The sequence below is a fragment of the Pseudochaenichthys georgianus genome, chromosome 7, assembly GCF_902827115.2.
Source record: "Pseudochaenichthys georgianus chromosome 7, fPseGeo1.2, whole genome shotgun sequence".
NCBI lineage: Eukaryota > Metazoa > Chordata > Actinopteri > Perciformes > Channichthyidae > Pseudochaenichthys > Pseudochaenichthys georgianus.
The window spans coordinates 12,728,102-12,745,853 of NC_047509.1; the positions used below are offsets into that span (position 1 = coordinate 12,728,102).

The window sequence follows — 17,752 nt, forward strand, 5'->3', positions numbered from 1 at the left end:
GTGGGCTGGTCCATTCTGCAGCTCGAGGGAGGTTAATGAGTGAAGCCGCTGGGCTATCAGCCAAACATGAGCAGCAATGCTAAGGCTTCCACAATGAGCCTGACTGTATTACCACTGAGCTCTGTCTAATTATACACTGCCAGAGAGAGAGAGAGAGGAGAGAGAGAGAGAGAGAGAGAGAGAGAGAGAGAGAGAGAGAGAGAGAGAGAGAGAGAGAGAGAGGGAGAGAGAGAGAGAATATTAGGCAGGGGAAAGAAAAAAGTTATCAAGTGTCACTGTGTGTCAGAGAGTCTTACTCAGAGGGATGAGTGCAGATTGAAGTTGTAAGGGTGAGATAGAAGGTGTGTGTCACTTAGAGCAAGAGAGGAGGAGGGAGGGAGTTGGAGAGATCAAGCGAGCTGGGGAGAGAGAAAGAGAGCACACTCGCAGGGAGATAGAGGGAGAGAGAGTAAAGAGGCGTTTAGAGAGTGAGAAGGAGGAGAGGCAGGAATAGGATGAAGGGAGGGAAGGCTGAGCAGTAGAGAGGAGGAAGAGACTCGCAGTCTTAAAACTGGATATTCCAACGTGCCTGCTGCCGCCTGATCCAATGAGTAAACTCTCTGCTACCTGCTACCCAAAGGCACCCAGTGAGGTATGTGACCACACTGCTTCCTCCTCTGTGTGTGTGTGTGTGTGTGTGTGTGTGTGTGTGTGTGTGTGTGTGTGTGTGTGTGTGTGTGTGTGTGTGTGTGTGTGTGTGTGTGTGTGTGTGTGTGTGTGTGTGTGTGTGTGTGTGTGTGTGTGTGTGTGTGTGCGCGCGTGCGTGTGTGTGTGTGTGTGTGTGTGTGTGTGTGTGTGTGTGTGTGTGTGTGTGTGTGTGTGTGTGTGTGTGTGTGTGTGTGTGTGTGTGTGTGTGTTTGCGTGCGCAGATGTGTTAGTAACTTTGAATGAAGGGATGAACACACTGAGCTGTGTTTGTTTGAATGCTCTGATGAAGCAGGTGCAGGAGTTTCTGTAGGTACATGTCATCCAAAATGGGTATACGTTGATGTTTATGTGTGTATGAATGAGCGTGAGGTATACGCTCATGTAAGACGGCACCTGTGTGTGGGGGTGTTTGTGCGCGTGGATGGGTATGACAGAGAGAGTGTGAACAAGAGGGAGAGTGTGACATATCCAGAGACAAGGAGCGTGTGAAAAAGACGGAGACAGACAGAAAGAGAGCTAGGGAGAGGTGGAGGTTCATCACTCAGCATGACGGCAGATCAGGACTTTCAAAATTAGAGCAGTGGGCTTAAATAGCCCTGGTCCAGAGATAGCCAGGGGCCCTGGAGGAGACCGCTTAAACTGAGAGGGACTGATATGAAATTGGGGAGGGTGGGGTTAGTCGAGCCAGGGAACATTTGGAAAGAAGGAGGAGGAGAGAGAAAATAGGAGGTGCAGATGTTGGGGGGAAATCTGGGGAAGATCTCATGCAATTAAAGACAGGTGTGCAGGAGCATCAGGCATCTGAAGCCCAACTCCTTATTCAACCAGGGCACAGGGTACGTGAGAGAACATGCACTGAAAAAACTTCCAACGTCCCCTTTCATTTTTAACAACTTTACAACACCGCTCAGTCAAGGACTAAATGTGTCGTTTCTGCATGCCTCTGTGGGGAACACAGCTATGTTCAGGGCCCTGCTGATTTCTCGCCATTCTCGATGGAAAAATACTACGGCGTGTGCATGATTATGATTTCTGTATATCTATTTCTGAAACAGCAGGCGCTGTACTTCTGCTGCAGTGATACCCCATATGCTGCATATAGGAACATTTCACAGGTTCAAACAGTTCTCAGTCTTTCAAGCGAGACGTACAACATTTCTCCCCTCAGACTTAATTCACTTATTTCAATTACAAGGACGGCCATTTGGAGTGTACAGGAAGTCTTATGTCACTGAGAGATTGATATGAGAAATGTCCGTTTTTAGTGCACAAGGTGGGGCTCTAGCTGTACTCAGGTGGCCTCAAAACCCAGATCTCTTTTAATTTTACAGAATGGACTAATACAAACCTTTGTTTATATGACCCTCGCTATGTACCAGAGAAGTGCTCTCATGAATAATGGAACGATGATAAAGAGAAACTGAATGATAGTATGTTTCTCCATCCATTTCAACATCAAGTGGGAAACAGAAATACAACTTGTCTCCGTAGGCTGAATGAAATATATTGCATGCCCTCCCATCCCATGTTTCTTAGAGTACTGTCACCCTGAAGAGCAGAACAGGCCTCTTGTTGGAGAAGGTTGAGTGGCTGCTGGCCCTTTAAGAGGTCTATTTTTACAGGGGCACACTCATGCATGGAGCGAGGCGCACAGAGGAGGCAGTGGCACACGGAGACTGTATCTGCTGTGCCTCACTTTTGTGACTCCACACAACACATCCTATAGGACCATAACCTTGTGCCAGAGTGGCTTCATAAAACTTGTTCAGCCCAGAGAGGAGTGTGTGTTTTTTCATCAAAACCGGGACTTACGAGGTTTGCGCCCGACAAGGAGAAGGCACCCCTTTCAAGTGGATCTCTCTGAAGTCTAAAAGTGATAATGAGTGGGAGCTTGCAATAAAGACACCCTCATGCGCATTGTACACAAATGTGCCAACATTCCCACATACTTGTTTTGATATTTAGATAGCTATGAAAGAAATCTCAAAACATTCATGCCCCCTACTTACAAACACATAATACACTTAGTTTACTTACACCCACACACTCCTCGAAAGAAACCACAAAAATTAGCACATTTCAGAACATTTCTACACAAACACACATCTTACCACTTAGAGAGAGCATAGTGCTGATCACCCACATAGAAAAAGCGACTTATAAATACTCAATATCTGGACCTAAAATATCTTCTCCTAATGCAATATGCATGTTATATAATGCATGGCCTGTCATTATCACAGCGCTCCTTCCCGCCCTGCTGTGTCTCTCCACCTACAGCACCATACTGACACACACACACACACACACACACACACACACACACACACACACACACACACACACACACACACACACACACACACACACACACACACACACACACACACACACACGGCCACTGTGGGGAAATGTCACAACTCAATCCCTGTGCACCTTTTGTTGACAGTCATATACTCTACTCGAGCACTCTCCCCCACATTGAGTGTGTGCTCTCAAACAGCCAGCCAGTAGAGTGAAAGGGAAAGACAGAGAGTGGTGGAGGACCTGAACACATAACTTAGAGTCAAGTATACATTCACACTGAGACTACAGTGTGTGTGTGTGTGTGTGTGTGTGTGTGTGTGTGTGTGTGTGTGTGTGTGTGTGTGTGTGTGCGTGCGTGCGTGCGTGCGTGCGTGCGTGCGTGCGTGCGTGCGTGCGTGCGTGCGTGCGTGCGTGCGTGCGTGCGTGCGTGCGTGTGTGTGTGTGTGTGCGTGTGTGTGTGTGTGTGTGTGTGTGTGTGTGTGTGTGTGTGTGTTTTATCGCTGTATGTTACTTGCGTTTCTCTGAGAAGATGTTTCACCCCTTGAAACTCTTTGTGGGCGCAGCATGCTAAGCCTTGGAGACTACATAACCTTACATAACCTTATTTTTGAATGCATTTTCTCTCTCACCCTGTTCCTCTTTAGGCTCTCAGATAGCAGGGAAACACTCATCAGGGGTGTGTGATGAATAATCACTCACTCTGTCACTCAAAACCACACCTAAAGGCAAACACATACTTGCATATCCTCGTGAATATCATCCCCTCCAAAAAAGAAAAAAGAGTCCTTTTTGCTGTTCAAAGGCAATTCTAAAAACTGTACTGCCCTAATATACTCTTGGACTTAACTTCTTTATTAATATATATAAAAAAAGGTGAAGCTCACATTATTTAAGTATTTCTAAAGTGAACTGACGATCAAGCAATGTGTATCTGCAATGTGTCAACACAGGAATATATGGCTCTACACCCGTGACACATTTGACAGTTTCAACATAATGCACAAACCCCCCCATGGTACATGCTGATCGTGAGTTAGTCCTGGGTTTAAGGCCTTTCTCCATCAGTAAAGGGGACCTTCTTGTCAGCTGTTCCCAGATCAGCACTCTCACAGTTGATGGGAATTGGCTTGGGAGCTCAGCTGAGGAGCCAGGAGTGTAATAAATAATCCCAAACAGAGGCAGGTGTTTGAATACAGTTGACACCATGCCAGACTACTTAAAGGTGACAGACACACCTGTCGATGAGGTTGTCCCACGAGAGGGAGTTGGATGCATTTACATTCAGACCCAGTTATGGGTGAAAAGAATGTGCGTATGCTTATAAATGTGCGTGAGTGTGTGAGCGTACGCAATCTGTCAGTTATATGAGCTGTTTCTTGGCTGTTTGTGTTCCTACAGATCGTTTTCTTTAGCCCTGTTCCGCAACCTTTGTGTATGATCACGCAGTATGTCCTCCTCCTCCTCCTCCTCCACGCTTTATCTACAATAAGGGTCAATGACCTTTTAGCCTTACCACCCACCACTTACACCCACGCCCTCTCTGCCTGCTGTAGCCCATCAGTTCATCTCATCCTTCATACGGACGGACTCAACGTGCACAAAAAGAAGATATTGCACCGTATCAGATTTGGTATCACTGCACTGAAAGTGTAACATCTGAGACATCCTGTCGCATCAATAGTGTCCTGAAAGCCTGTCCTGAAGTACATGTGTATTCCTTTCCCTGCAATCCTTCCCGATTCAATTCTTTTTTGTATCACTCGTAACATTTAAACCACTCAGCGAAACATCTTTCTCTAATTTAATTTCACTGCTTTTTTTGTGGTTATTAGCAGAAATTATGAAAAGGCTGTGTGATAAAGGTTTTCTCTCAAGAGGGACTCTCCCTATTTTGATTTTGAAAACAAGCATTTAGCCCACTGAATCCTACTTCAATATCATTGACAGCACCCTCGATAACAAACAGCATGAGCCGTGTGTTGAGTAAATGGCTGTGACTGTGTGTGGCTCGGCAGCAGGTTTGGTGTAGGAGGGGTTGTAGAGCAGAAGCAATAATGGCAGTGTATAGCAATGTTGCCTTGAAAGCCAGCAGTGATAAAGGTACTGCAGACAGTATGGCTGAAACGAGTCTAGACAGTGGCTCTGTAAATGAATGGCATTTGAGATTCTCACAGGAGACCTGGCCATGCTCTCTCAGTGGAGAAGTCATCACTATGTTTGCTTACAGCTTGCTGACATTTTGCTGATAAACTGAGAAGCAACAAAACAACAACCCAGTTTGACGGTCAGTCGCCAGGGGACAAAGCCAACACAACAGATCTTTGGAATGAAAAGTAATCTCTCTCCTCTTTCACACACAGTGTTTCTACACCCGTCAGAATGTGTCCGTCTCCAAGTCCCGCTCTCTCTTCCTCTCTCTCCGTTTCCCCTCTCCTCTTCTCTCAACCCCCCTTGGAAGCGACGGATCTCATAGCGTGAGAGTACTACTCGCATCAAGGGCTCCGAGTTGAGATAATCATGTCACAAACTAGTGAGAGCGACTGCTACCTGTGAGCCAGTGAAGTTGAGCATGTAAAAAGTTGAAAAACTAAATAATAAGTGAGCAGCAAGAATGCATGAATGAGAATAACTTGACATAGCTTTGTGACCATTTGATAGTTATTTAAGAGTGTTTGTGATTCATATGAGTCCAACAAATTGAACCAAAGCCATGTCCTTGTGGTTAACAATGTAGCTGGTGCAGATCCTGCATCAGATTGAGACGGTGGAAAAGTGCAGAAATGAAACTCCCATCAGTAGACACTTAAATGTCATTGAATGACAACAACATGACACCCGCCTTAGAAAATGTCAGCCACAAGGTTTGCAGAATACTTCTGAACTGTTCCATTTGTTCCCTTTTGACCTTTGCATGCATGCTTGCATGTGCAGGAGGTGTATGTGTTTGTGTAGCAGAGAGACACTGCAGCAGTCTGCCATGGTCAGAGGAAGAGGAGAACGAGGAGGAGGCATTTTTGTTTTGCTTCTGCTGACTGGCTGACCTGCATGTAATTAGTCAAGTCATATTTTTAACTGATATTGCGTAAAAGCCAGCTTAAGGAGCCATGGCTGCCCTATTTATACACAAGGAGCTAATGGCCGGTACCACTACACAGGGGGATTTCCTCCCAGAACTATACTAAGCCTTCCTTAGGCTGTACCAGGATTAACCCAGCAATACATTACAGGCGTCACCCTCTAGTCTGCACCACTCACACTGTTCTACTCTCCTCCAATCAGCTCTTTTCCGGCAATATTCAGCACACTCTGTTTACAACTCTGCTTTCCAGAAAGTTATATTCAATTGTGTTTGCTGCACCCATGGCACACCCTGTTTGTCTTATTCCTCAACAATTTGTGCGACGGCAATGTGTGCAAGTGTGTCAAGAGTGAGCACATTTCCCACATGGAGTCAATCTTAGAATGAGTGCAGAGCTGCTGGCTCATCCTGTTGAAGAATGGGTCATGGCCCTGAAGGCTGACCTGGCCTTTTGCCCAATAAGCTATCGCCCGTATCACCCGGTCCTTTTATCAGCTTAACTCGGCTCCTTGTGGAGTAAGCCACCACACACGGCTAGTAGTACTCCCCTCCTCCCCCCCACCAACTCCCGCCGTCACTCCAACTTTCCATCTATCTATCTGTATCTAGTGTGTCCTCTACACCCCCCCCCCCCCACACTCTCCTCTACTCTCCCCTCTGTTCAGATCTGTTACATTCAGCAACAAATTTCTGCTGCATCAGACGTCCATCATAGATCCCCCACTCAGCCTGAAACGTGATCAGACACCCCACACGAGGCTACGCATGAGGAAGGGACACAAATAAAAGAAGCAGTATGGTGTTTTGTTTGCAGAAAAAATAAATCATAAAGTAGCAAAACATGTCTTGTGTTCAATAGAAAGTGACGAGGAGAGGGAAGTAAATCCAGTCTCTAAAGTCTCACCTGTGGACGCCTTTTGCTACTTAACACTTCCACCACTATGATGTGTTGGGTGTAGTGTGACTCTTCTGACCTTTCTTGTCTAAGCCTGACCCTGTGAGTGCATGTGTGTGTGTGTGTGTGTGTGTGTGTGTGTGTGTGTGTGTGTGTGTGTGTGTGTGTGTGTGTGTGTGTGTGTGTGTGTGTGTGTGTGTGTGTGTGTGTGTGTGTGTGTGTGTGTGTGTGTGTGTGTGTGTGTGTGTGTGTGTGTGTGTGTGTGTGTGTGTGTGTGTGTGTGTGTGTGTGTGTGTGTGTGTGTGTGTGTGTGTGTGTGTGTGTGTGTGTGTGTGTGTGTGTGTGTGTGTCCTAGCATTACTATACTTGTGGGGACCTAAATCTGTTTACACAGTCACGTGTGGGGACTCGCCTCCTTTATGGGGACAAATTGGAGGTCCCCATAAAGGGAATCATTCATTTTAGGGTGAAGACTTGGTTAGGGTAAGGTTAAGGGTTAGGGTAAGGGTTAGGCATGTGTTGGTTATGGTTAAGGTTAGGATAAGTCTCCAGGAAATGCATGTAAGTCAATGTAATGTCCCCTGAAGTTATGTATACAGTGTGTGTGTGTGTGTGTGTGTGTGTGTGTGTGTGTGTGTGTGTGTGTGTGTGTGTGTGTGTGTGGTGTGTGTGTGTGTGTGTGTGTGTGTGTGTGTGTGTGTGTGTGTGTGTGTGTGTGTGTGTGTGTGTGTGTGTGTGTGTGTGTGTGTGTGTGTGTGTGTGTGTGTGTGTGTGTGTGTGTGTGTGTGTGTGTGTGTGTGTGTGTGTGTGTGTGTGTGTGTGTGTGTGTGTGTGTGTGTGTGTGTGTGATGGGCAGATGAAATAGTGCACAGCTAGAGAGAGACAGACAGGAACAGCAAGCATTAGATGGAGAAAGACTGCACCTAATGTCTCAGTGGGACTCTACTGTGCGTTTTGTATTCATGTTAATGTTGGCCCTTCTGCGTGTATGCATGTTCGATGATGCTTAATATCAAAGTGTGCTGCACGAGTAGAGCATAATAGTCATTTGTATATCTCAGTCCTTGTTCTCTTTTCTCCTCTTTCATTATGACTGATTAGTACATCTAAATGTATATCAAGCACTGAATACACAATTTATGTAAATTGTACAATCACATTTTGTTTTAACTTAATGCTGACTACGTGGCAGAGATGTCATGATTTGATTTGCTTCACTTCATTTTATGTATTACCCTAATGTGCTTATAATATACAAATTGTAATTTCTCACTAACTTCAGTTTACATTTTATTTGTAAAAAAGGTGTTGTTTGTGGTAGGATTGTATCTTGTTTTATTTTGTATGGGACCATTTAGTATACATTGTTAAATAAAATCTGTCAGCTTGGAAGCATGGAGCATTTTGTTTAATATACTCATTATTTTGACATGCTGCAAACCCTCCATTCAAATTAGCTGTTACCTTTTTTTTAAATATTTAAACAGATAAAGGTTAATAGAGTACATTTCCTGTTTCTAAACAAGCTTTCACCAAGCAGTAAGATACAACACAATCTTGGCTTTTTGATCATGTTTAGTGAATATGAATTAATGTTATCATAAACAGATGGATTTTTCTATATTTTTACATCATCTTTCAGATTTGTTCCTATTCACGGCTTATAATGTATATTGTTGTTACTTTTGTTCATCAAGACTGAATGATCATTACCTTTCCATTCATTTTTCATCACGTAGTGGCCCTTCTATTAAAAGAAAAAGGCTAACAATATTATTTAATTTAAACCAAGATGCTCTGAAATTAAAATATCAGCATCTTCACTCTATCAGCTTTGATATTTATAATGAACCTACACAAATACTGCTAGAGCAGACAGCGCTTGTGCCCACACAACCACAGAAACATTCAGTTTGAACAAATAATCTCCTAAATGTCAACGGGAGACTTGGTTGACAATTGTCACACACTGTGAGAGGGTTTCAATGCGGCCTTCGTGCCGATGTGTCTGCACACACATCTAAATACAATTAGCTTACCAAACCATTGAGGTTGGGATGTTAGACAAGGTTAACATCTCATTAGGAAAACGTTGGTTGATGCATGTCTGCATTTTGTTCTGTTTGAAAGGTTGAGTTGCCTTGAAACAAAGCACATAAAGATCTTTTACAATTCACCAGCAATAATAATGTAATTGCTTCATTAAATCCTATTTCTCCCTCTGCTCCAATTTATATGTTTGTTCCTTTATTGCAGTTCTGCACTGGTAATTAACATAAGCTTGTTTGAACTGAGGTTTGGCCCTGTTATTTGACGAGAAGCCAACGGTGTTATTTGCATTGCATTGCATTTCTAACCGTGTGCTTGTTTATTATTCTTGAAAAGGTTTTTGTACAGACAGGTTTCTGATTTGTTGCCGTGAATGAACGACACTGATCTCTCCAATTCAGTCATGATAAGCCATACCAACACACTTCCCTTGCACTGCCTGAATCACTGAGGCATTTCATTCAGAGATCTCCTGCAGTGCTCTTGTTAAACACACATATTAAGTCAAATCAAAACGTATTCATAAACCTCTAAGTGCGTTGATGAGAACAAAGGACACACATCCAGATGAAAACAAGGAGAATACGTATAGTGTGTGTGTGTGTGTGTGTGTGTGTGTGTGTGTGTGTGTGTGTGTGTGTGTGTGTGTGTGTGTGTGTGTGTGTGTGTGTGTGTGTGTGTGTGTGTGTGTGTGTGTGTGTGTGTGTGTGTGTGTGTGTGTGTGTGTGTGTGTGTGTGTGTGTGTGTGTGTGTGTGTGTGTGTGCGTGCGCGTGCGTGTGTGTGCGTGCTTGATAAATATGAGGTTTAGTTTTGAGTCAGAGGCAGCAGCAAAAGCCTAACTCTGAGAGTGTGTGTGGGATGAGCCTCCCTGTTATCAAATGTCTTTCTGCCTCCCCTTCATCCTTCCCCCTCTTATATGTGCCAACATGTCTTCAGACATATTGCTTAATATTTGAATGAATGAATTATTAATTGATTTATTAATGACTTGTCATGTCAAAGGATACAATTACCTGGTGAAACTTAAGTGGAAACCATACCTTCCACCAGTACAAGACGGCATAGAGTCAACATATACCGCCCAATATATAATCTGTATGTGCTGCATCCTTGAGGGTTTGTGTTCGCCCATATAGTGTGTGTGTGTGTGTGTGTGTGTGTGTGTGTGTGTGTGTGTGTGTGTGTGTGTGTGTGTGTGTGTGTGTGTGTGTGTGTGTGTGTGTGTGTGTGTGTGTGTGTGTGTGTGTGTGTGTGTGTGTGTGTGTGTGTGTGTGTGTGTGTGTGTGTCTCACAGTGATTAAAGCAAGTGGGCGGCAGCAGCAACTGGTCTGCCTGTGTGGCTCTGCCTAGCAGACATGTTTCTCACTGCTAGATATTACTCATTTCCTCAGCCCTTTGCACACTCAAGCACAAACTAACAAGCACACACACACAAGCACACACACACACACACACACACACACACACACACACACACACACACACACACACACACTCTTGGCACACACACACAGTCACATATACAGCAGACACAGAGACAGATAGCAGGCACTCAGTTCTTTCCCTCAGTTTGGTGGGCTTGCTGGTGTTATTCAATCGGAGATCAGAGGCAGTGTGTAGCTGGAGGCTGCTGATATCTGCGGGTGTTGTGAGTGGCGGCAGTGCTGTGGAGGAGCAGTGTAGCCCAGTGAGGAGCTGAGGAGTGGGTTGACCCAGGGAGGATTGGAATATGAATGACTGCCAAGACTGGGACATCTGCTCAGCCTGCTCTAAGGTCAGTCTCACATCACATCACAACAAGAAACCAACTCCATCAACCTGCCGCCTGCTCCCACGCTCTCTACATGTTCTTTTGGATTAAGAGAGCTGTTGTGGAGTGCTTTTGTTTGGCAATTAGCGCTATATATAAAATTGATATATTAATTAGCATACTGAACTATCAATTGATGTTTTATTTGGCATGCAAAACTAGAGGGATGTTTGGTAGGCCGGTTTTTCTAAGGGTTTGCTGCAAAGAGTAAAAAGACACGTTTGACAGTTCTCCTGAGAAATGCATGTAGAGAAAAAGGCGGGATGATGTTGAGCGGTGAAAATACGCATGACAAATTTGAAAATGAATTAAGAGCAAGAACAGGAATGTAAGCATTTTACAATTTAATATAAAAACAATTATTTTGTATCAGTTTCAAGCAATTTAATTGTTTGTTTTTTTTAGATTGTATCATGCTCACAAAGCAAGTCAAAAGTATAGAGGAGTATTAATTGGAAGGACATTGCATTTTTTCATGTATTTAAATTCTACAAGCACAGTAGCTCCAGCTTAACTCTCTGCGTGCATCTCTCCACGGTGTAGGAGTATTCTGTTCAAATATATATCTCTGCAAACTCCTCCACATGCACAATAGTGTTCTTTGTTTTCTTGTACTTTTTTGGCAAGTTTATATTAGGTCTATTTTGACAACCTTTTTTATAAGGGCCCGCGAAATTACAAGGCTGTCAGGGTCATCTGAGGACAAATATGGAAATCGAGTTTTTTGTATTGTGTGAAATCTGGATTTGTGTGCAGTGTTCGTGTGCAGCCAACACAGAGTAGAGCTTTTCATTTTTACAAGAGTTTTCACAAGAGTCCGAAAATCGGATGTAACATTTTAAGCTTTTGAGCTACTTATCTCATCAAACAGTGCTCTAAGGTGAGTCATTTGCATATATAGCAATACCAGAGATTGTCCTGAACATTTTGATATTTAACACATGGGGTGCCATGTTAGAAGAAATACATTTAAAAGGGGATTTAAGAAAACATCAAAAATTCGAGAAAATACCCTTAGACTCCAGAGGGTTAAAGTGATAAGTTGGTCAAATGTTAGTATTTTGAATAATGTGTCTAACTTAAGCATTTATTTTAAGATATCGGCATGGATTTTATAAGTTCTTAAAAACCTAAGCCATCTATCTGTATTGGCAAAATGTGTTTATTTGTCGTTTATCTTTTTCTATTTAGTCAAATAGATGCTAAACTGTGCAGGTTCTCAAGCTTTTACTCTCACAATATTAACTGGTGTATTAGCTTGATGAGATCATCACACATCATTTGACGAAATATTAATTATTTTAGGAAAATATTGATTAAAATAAATATGTATGTGCATTACATAAAGCACACCTGATTTCTGCTGCCATCTGAAGGCAGTTTTTTTTTTTTTAAAGGAATAGCTGTTTTCATTGACCCTAAAAGTCACTGGGTTTTCTTGGCTCACAGTTCCATGTTATCTTTCAGGGGAACTGACAACTAAGTTCCCCTAAATTGGACTTTCGAGGTTAACATCACAACAGTAACGTGTATTTCCCACCTTCTACAACACCATCGTCCTGTCAGTGTCTGGGACAATCAAATCTCCCTCCTCTCACCACCACCCAGTTTTCAGTTTTACACTCAGATGCACAAACAGCTTGCTCCACTCTAACACTTATTCTGTTTTTGGACCAAGTCACTTGATGAGCAACAGTTTACCCGCCTCTCCATGGAGTATCCTCATCTAATCTCTCCAACCGTGTGTGTGTGTGTGTGTGTGTGTGTGTGTGTGTGTGTGTGTGTGTGTGTGTGTGTGTGTGTGTGTGTGTGTGTGTGTGTGTGTGTGTGTGTGTGTGTGTGTGTGTGTGTGTGTGGACACAGTTGCCATGGTGACAATGTGGTGGATGGGGAGACGACAGGGAGTTGGCTGTTGAGACAGACTTGCGGGTGAGTGCGGGCCTAAGTGGCAGCACAGTTCTGCGGTGTTGTGGCGGCGGCGGCGGGAGCAGGGATGGTGGCGGCGGTGGCGGGGCGATCAGCTGGGCTGGCCTTGAGGCAACCATCACTTCAAAAGAGCTCATTTAAAACGCTCGGAGAAGAATTAGTAGAGCTCCCCCGCACTTCTCACTGAATGAAACAAGGCTGCAAAATCTCTGACACATTCGAGGACTCAAACACAAACACTCACGCACACAGAGACCTAAACAAACAAACACAATCACACATTTCTCTTTGAAAAAAATAATAATGATTGCACATGCACACACGCATGGCACACACGCATGCACACACACTAGCAATCACACACATTTCTCCACACCCCTGCTGTGACACACAATTAATATGCAAAGACACATATCCTGTATCCACAACAACTGTTGGTAATATCAACAGTGTTTTTGTCAGCTTTTGGGTGGGTGGTGACCAGCTTTGCCTATCACTGGGGGAGTAAGTACTGCCGCCTGAGGGAGTATTTGTGTGTCTGTAGCTGTCCGTGTGTGTCTGAAAGAGAAGGGGTGGGGGGTGCTAGTAGTAAGCTCATACACTGAAGAATACAGAGAACACCCGGGGGTGTCGTGGGGGTGGTTCATGAAAGTGGTACAAAAAACATATCTACATATTCCAATCATCCCCTGAGAGTCAGAGATGAAAACTCTCCTGCTGTGAGCGCTGTGTGTGTGTGTGTGTGTGTGTGTGTGTGTGTGTGTGTGTGTGTGTGTGTGTGTGTGTGTGTGTGTGTGTGTGTGTGTGTGTGTGTGTGTGTGTGTGTGTGTGTGTGTGTGTGTGTGTGTGTGTGTGTGTGTGTGTGTGTGTGTGTGTGTGTGTGTGTGTGTGTGTGGTTTTGTTCTACACACACACACTGTGCTGCCTCTGAACTTCATTGGCTGCAAAATATATTTTTAGTCCACATGTGGGAGTAATGTGTTTGAATGAAACGAGTAAGCTGGGTAGTTCCAGTCCCACCGCAGTGCTCATAGGTAATGACTAATTAGCGACAGCTATCAGAAAGCTAGTTTCTAACCTTCTTAAAGAAGTTCATAAAAGAGAGTCAATAGCTGATTTCTGGCCATCTGTCTGATGCCGCTGAATGTTTGTTTGCATGTCTGACTGGACTGACAGCTGGGTCTTAACCACAACTGACGCCAGGACCTGGCAGATTGCTCTGCGTCCTCACTAAATCTGTCTTTTTTTCTGTCCCCTTCCTCCCTTTTACCTTCTCTATCTCCGTTTCTGTCCACTCTCATCCTCTCTCTAGGTGAGTGGCGCTTCAATCGGAAAGAATCAACAGTGATCTGACAGTGATGCTGTGTAGCAGCGTCCCTCTCTGTCTGCCCCCCTCATTCTCCCGTGAGGCCCATGTGACCTAACCTACACCCACACACAGGGGGCCCCCAGTGCCGCTGGAGCGCACCCATGAATCCCAGCCCCGACCGCGGCAAAGAGTGCCTCCCTCCCAAAAAAAGGGAATCTCGACAAGGATCGTCCGAACACAACACCCCTCTGGACGAGTTTAAACCCCCTGTGCCGCTCCGGAGTCGGTCCAGCACAGGGGGAGGGGAGGGGGGCAGGGAGGCTAGCGACAGGGAGCGAGCTCTGATCAACCCGAGCCCCCATCTCCTACATACTCCTCCACCCCTTCCTGCTCCAGCACCAGGCCTCCCCCTGCCCCTACCATGGCATCTGGGCTACTCTCCCTCCATCTCCCTCCCCCTTTTCCCAGGGCAGATTGGAGAGAGGAGGGGCTCAGGGTCTCCCGCTTGGAGAGATGATCCTCTCTCCTCAGCCTTGCCCCACCACTCCAGGTGGCTCAGAGGGGAAGGCCCCCTCTCCTTGCCACCTTCCCCATCTTCTTCTGCCGCCTCCTCCTTCAAGACTCCCTACCCAGCCGATTCTAGAGAGATTTGGTCCTACATCAACAGTGGCCGGCGGGACAACAGCTCCCCTCTCTTCTCCCCCTCTTACTTGTTCAGCCAGCACTCTCTCTACCCTCAAGATCCAAGTTATACTGAAGCCAGACATAGATACCTGGGCAAGAGGCTCAATGGCCTAGAGGGGCCTGGCAGCAGGACTGCCTCAACCTCCAGGTCTCTGCTCTCAGGAGAGTATGGGAACGAGAGCAGCAGAGCCAGGCTGGACATGGGTCCACACAGCTCCCATACCAACGGTGGACGGAGACAGCAGGAGGATCTAACATCCCGTGTCCATACTGGAGGGCCTTATTTGTCAGACTCTCTAGCTCAGGAGGGCCCTGAGACACATTCCTCACTGCAGGACAGACATACACATGGGATAGTTAAGACCAGCTTACTCTCCTCCAGTCCCCATCCCCTGGGACCAGTCCCCAGGGCAGGTAGAGGGAGTCTCCTGGACTCCCTAGGGGTCACACCAGCTGAGGCCCAGATCTACTACTCCTTAGGATCGGTGGGCCACCCCAGCCCTCAGGTCCAGCCCTACCCGCTCTACAGCCCCTCAGGAACCGCTCTGTACAACCTGCACAGGGAGGCAGTACCCAGGCAGCACAGTGTAAGGAACTCCCCTCACTCCCCCCTGGGTCTGCATAACAGCCATGACAGGTCACCAAGAGACCGGGACAGAGACCTAGAAAGAGACAGAGAAAAACTCCTACAAAGGGACAGGGAGCGAGGCAAAGACAAAGAAAAGCACCTTCAACATGACCAAGAAAGAGACACTGAGCGCGAGAGACGAAGGGATAGAGAAAGAGGGAGAGAGTTATCTCCTTCTCATGCTCACACCTCGCCCCCGACCCCTCGCCCTTCCCCACCCCCTGCGCTCCTACCTCACTTCACCAAGGGTTCTCTGATCGAGTTGGCCAGCGGCCGGTTGAAGCAGGTGGAGGAGCTGCGGACCGAAGACTTCCTGAGGAGCGCAGATACCTCCCCCGAGTTTCACCTCAGCACCTGCACTGTGCTGCTGATTTCCCCCAGCAGCACACAGGGCTTCAGTCACCTGCAGGTCCACCTCACAGACCGCAACACTCAGGTCAGCGTTATCCTAAAATATCTTCATTTGAGTAGCAGATATGTTCTTACCAGCACAATCAGAAAGAATTTCATAAAAAAACTGCATGGAAAGATGATTGTTAATGTAGTGCAGTTGAGGCTGTAGATTACCCATCTTTAATCGAATTCCTAACACACCTTATTGCACACCAAAGTCACATTGAGGTGTTATTAACTTTCTGATTACATACATTGAATCCCTCTTCGTTGAGTGTATAACATTGTTGTGCTTTTGTGTAGGAGCTACTGAAGGTCTTGGTGGAGTATCCGTTCTTTGTACAGGACCGAGGCTGGTCTTCTTGCTGCCCGCAGAGAACCTCACAGCTGTACGGCCTGCCCTGTCGCCAGCTCATGGAAGGCGATGTCTGCCTGGCTCTCACCCCCACCCCCACCCAAACCCACCGGACACGCACGCGTACTGGCTCCAGGGCCCATCGCACGCAACTCCCCCCAAGGGCTGCAGGAGATCCCAGCAGCTTGCACAGGGAGGAGATGCCACCTCCACCTCCCCCTCCCCCTCTCCCTCACCACCCACCTCCTGCTGCACCGGCCCCTCGGCGGGCGCTGGCTGCAGTCCCCCCTGCTCAGGAGCAGCAACGTCCGCGAAAACGGCGCTGGTCTGCCCCGGATACCCTACCCTCAACCGGCACTGATGAAAGCCTCATGGATTTACCTCATGGTTCCAAGCTAATGAAGTGGCAGTAGAAACTTGGAAATGCATATATGCATACTTACACACACACACATAAGCACATACACACCCTCCTAGTCTCTGTTGCACCCACCAAGAAGACAATGGAGAGACCTCAAGGTAGGGTTGCAGGGAAGGAATACAAAAAAAAACGCAATTTACGGGTGTCCACTCTGCTGCCCAAAATATTAACCCCCACCCTAGTCTGGTCCTTGTTGCACCCTCCTTTCCTATCCTTCCCTTTCTTCCCCTCAACATTACTTAGCACACCCCTAAAAGGAGCAGCAGCAGAAGGATCCCTAGATGGCTCCTTACAGACACTGAAGACATTTAGTGAGACAATCAAGCACTTGTCTGTGTTCACTGTTTTTGTAATGGTTGTCGCACACACCTACTTAATGACAGTGTGTTCTGCAGGGTATTGACTTCCAATCAGTGTTATGAAAGTAAACGCTATTGAAGAAGTGCAGATATATATGAACAAAGGTTGACTATATATATTATATTGCAGATGTTAAATACAGTACATATGCTAAACAGATTTAATGCAATCTCTTTGTCGATTTCGCGATGCATTTTTTGTTTCTTTAATTGTCTTGCAGCTGAGCCGATGTCTACATGTCGGCCGGGGCAGGCAATGTGAATGTATGAGCAACTTATAGCCTTTTTTTTATTCTCATCACTGGGTGTCATTTAAAACAAATGATTGTTCTTCAAGGCATTACCCTCCAATATGTTCTTAACATTTTCTCTGAGAGAGGGAGAACACTAATGAAAACTGCGTAACAGACAATCCCGCCCACACAGACAGGTCTGTGCCACATCGCCTCGACACTCATGGTGTTTTTCCATTAAAAACAGAATGATGGAAAGAGTAGGAAGTGCAGTATGGCTGACGAGTAATGGTGCTAGTAACAAGTTGGAACATGATGCTTTGTGAACACTCTTGACCCCTGTGTATTGTACGCTTCTGTTCCCATTTCATTTTTTTATGTACTGTATTTGTTTGAAGGCAGGGAAAATGATGAAAGTATTTTAAACTCAGATACGGGTATCTCCTCTGATTCAGCACACTCTCTCACTTTAGTTTTTGTTTTTTTTATTTAAAAAAAACCTTACCTGTGGATTTTCTTTTTAAATGTTATACCTACAAAAATGTATATTTTTAAAAATTGTGAATCTGTTATATGATGTTCGCTAGAAATAAAGGAAAAAAAGCTTTATAGATTT

The 17,752-nt window shown here is 45.5% G+C and overlaps 1 protein-coding gene across 2 annotated transcripts; it reads left to right on the forward strand.

The window, feature by feature from the left end:
- Positions 1-301: 301 nt before the first annotated feature.
- LOC117449485 (genetic suppressor element 1) lies at positions 302-17,749 on the forward strand. Of its 2 annotated transcripts, none has more exons than XM_034087195.2 (3): positions 302-631; positions 14,067-15,811; positions 16,072-17,749. In XM_034087195.2, exons 2-3 carry the CDS (start codon positions 14,225-14,227, stop codon positions 16,534-16,536), a joined length of 2,052 nt encoding a protein of 683 aa, XP_033943086.1. In that variant the 5' UTR covers positions 302-631; positions 14,067-14,224; the 3' UTR covers positions 16,537-17,749. The 2 variants fall into 2 exon arrangements, with proteins under 2 accessions (XP_033943086.1, XP_033943087.1); XM_034087196.2 differs by lacking the exon at positions 302-631 and adding an exon at positions 10,559-10,792.
- The last annotated feature ends 3 nt before the right edge of the window (positions 17,750-17,752 follow it).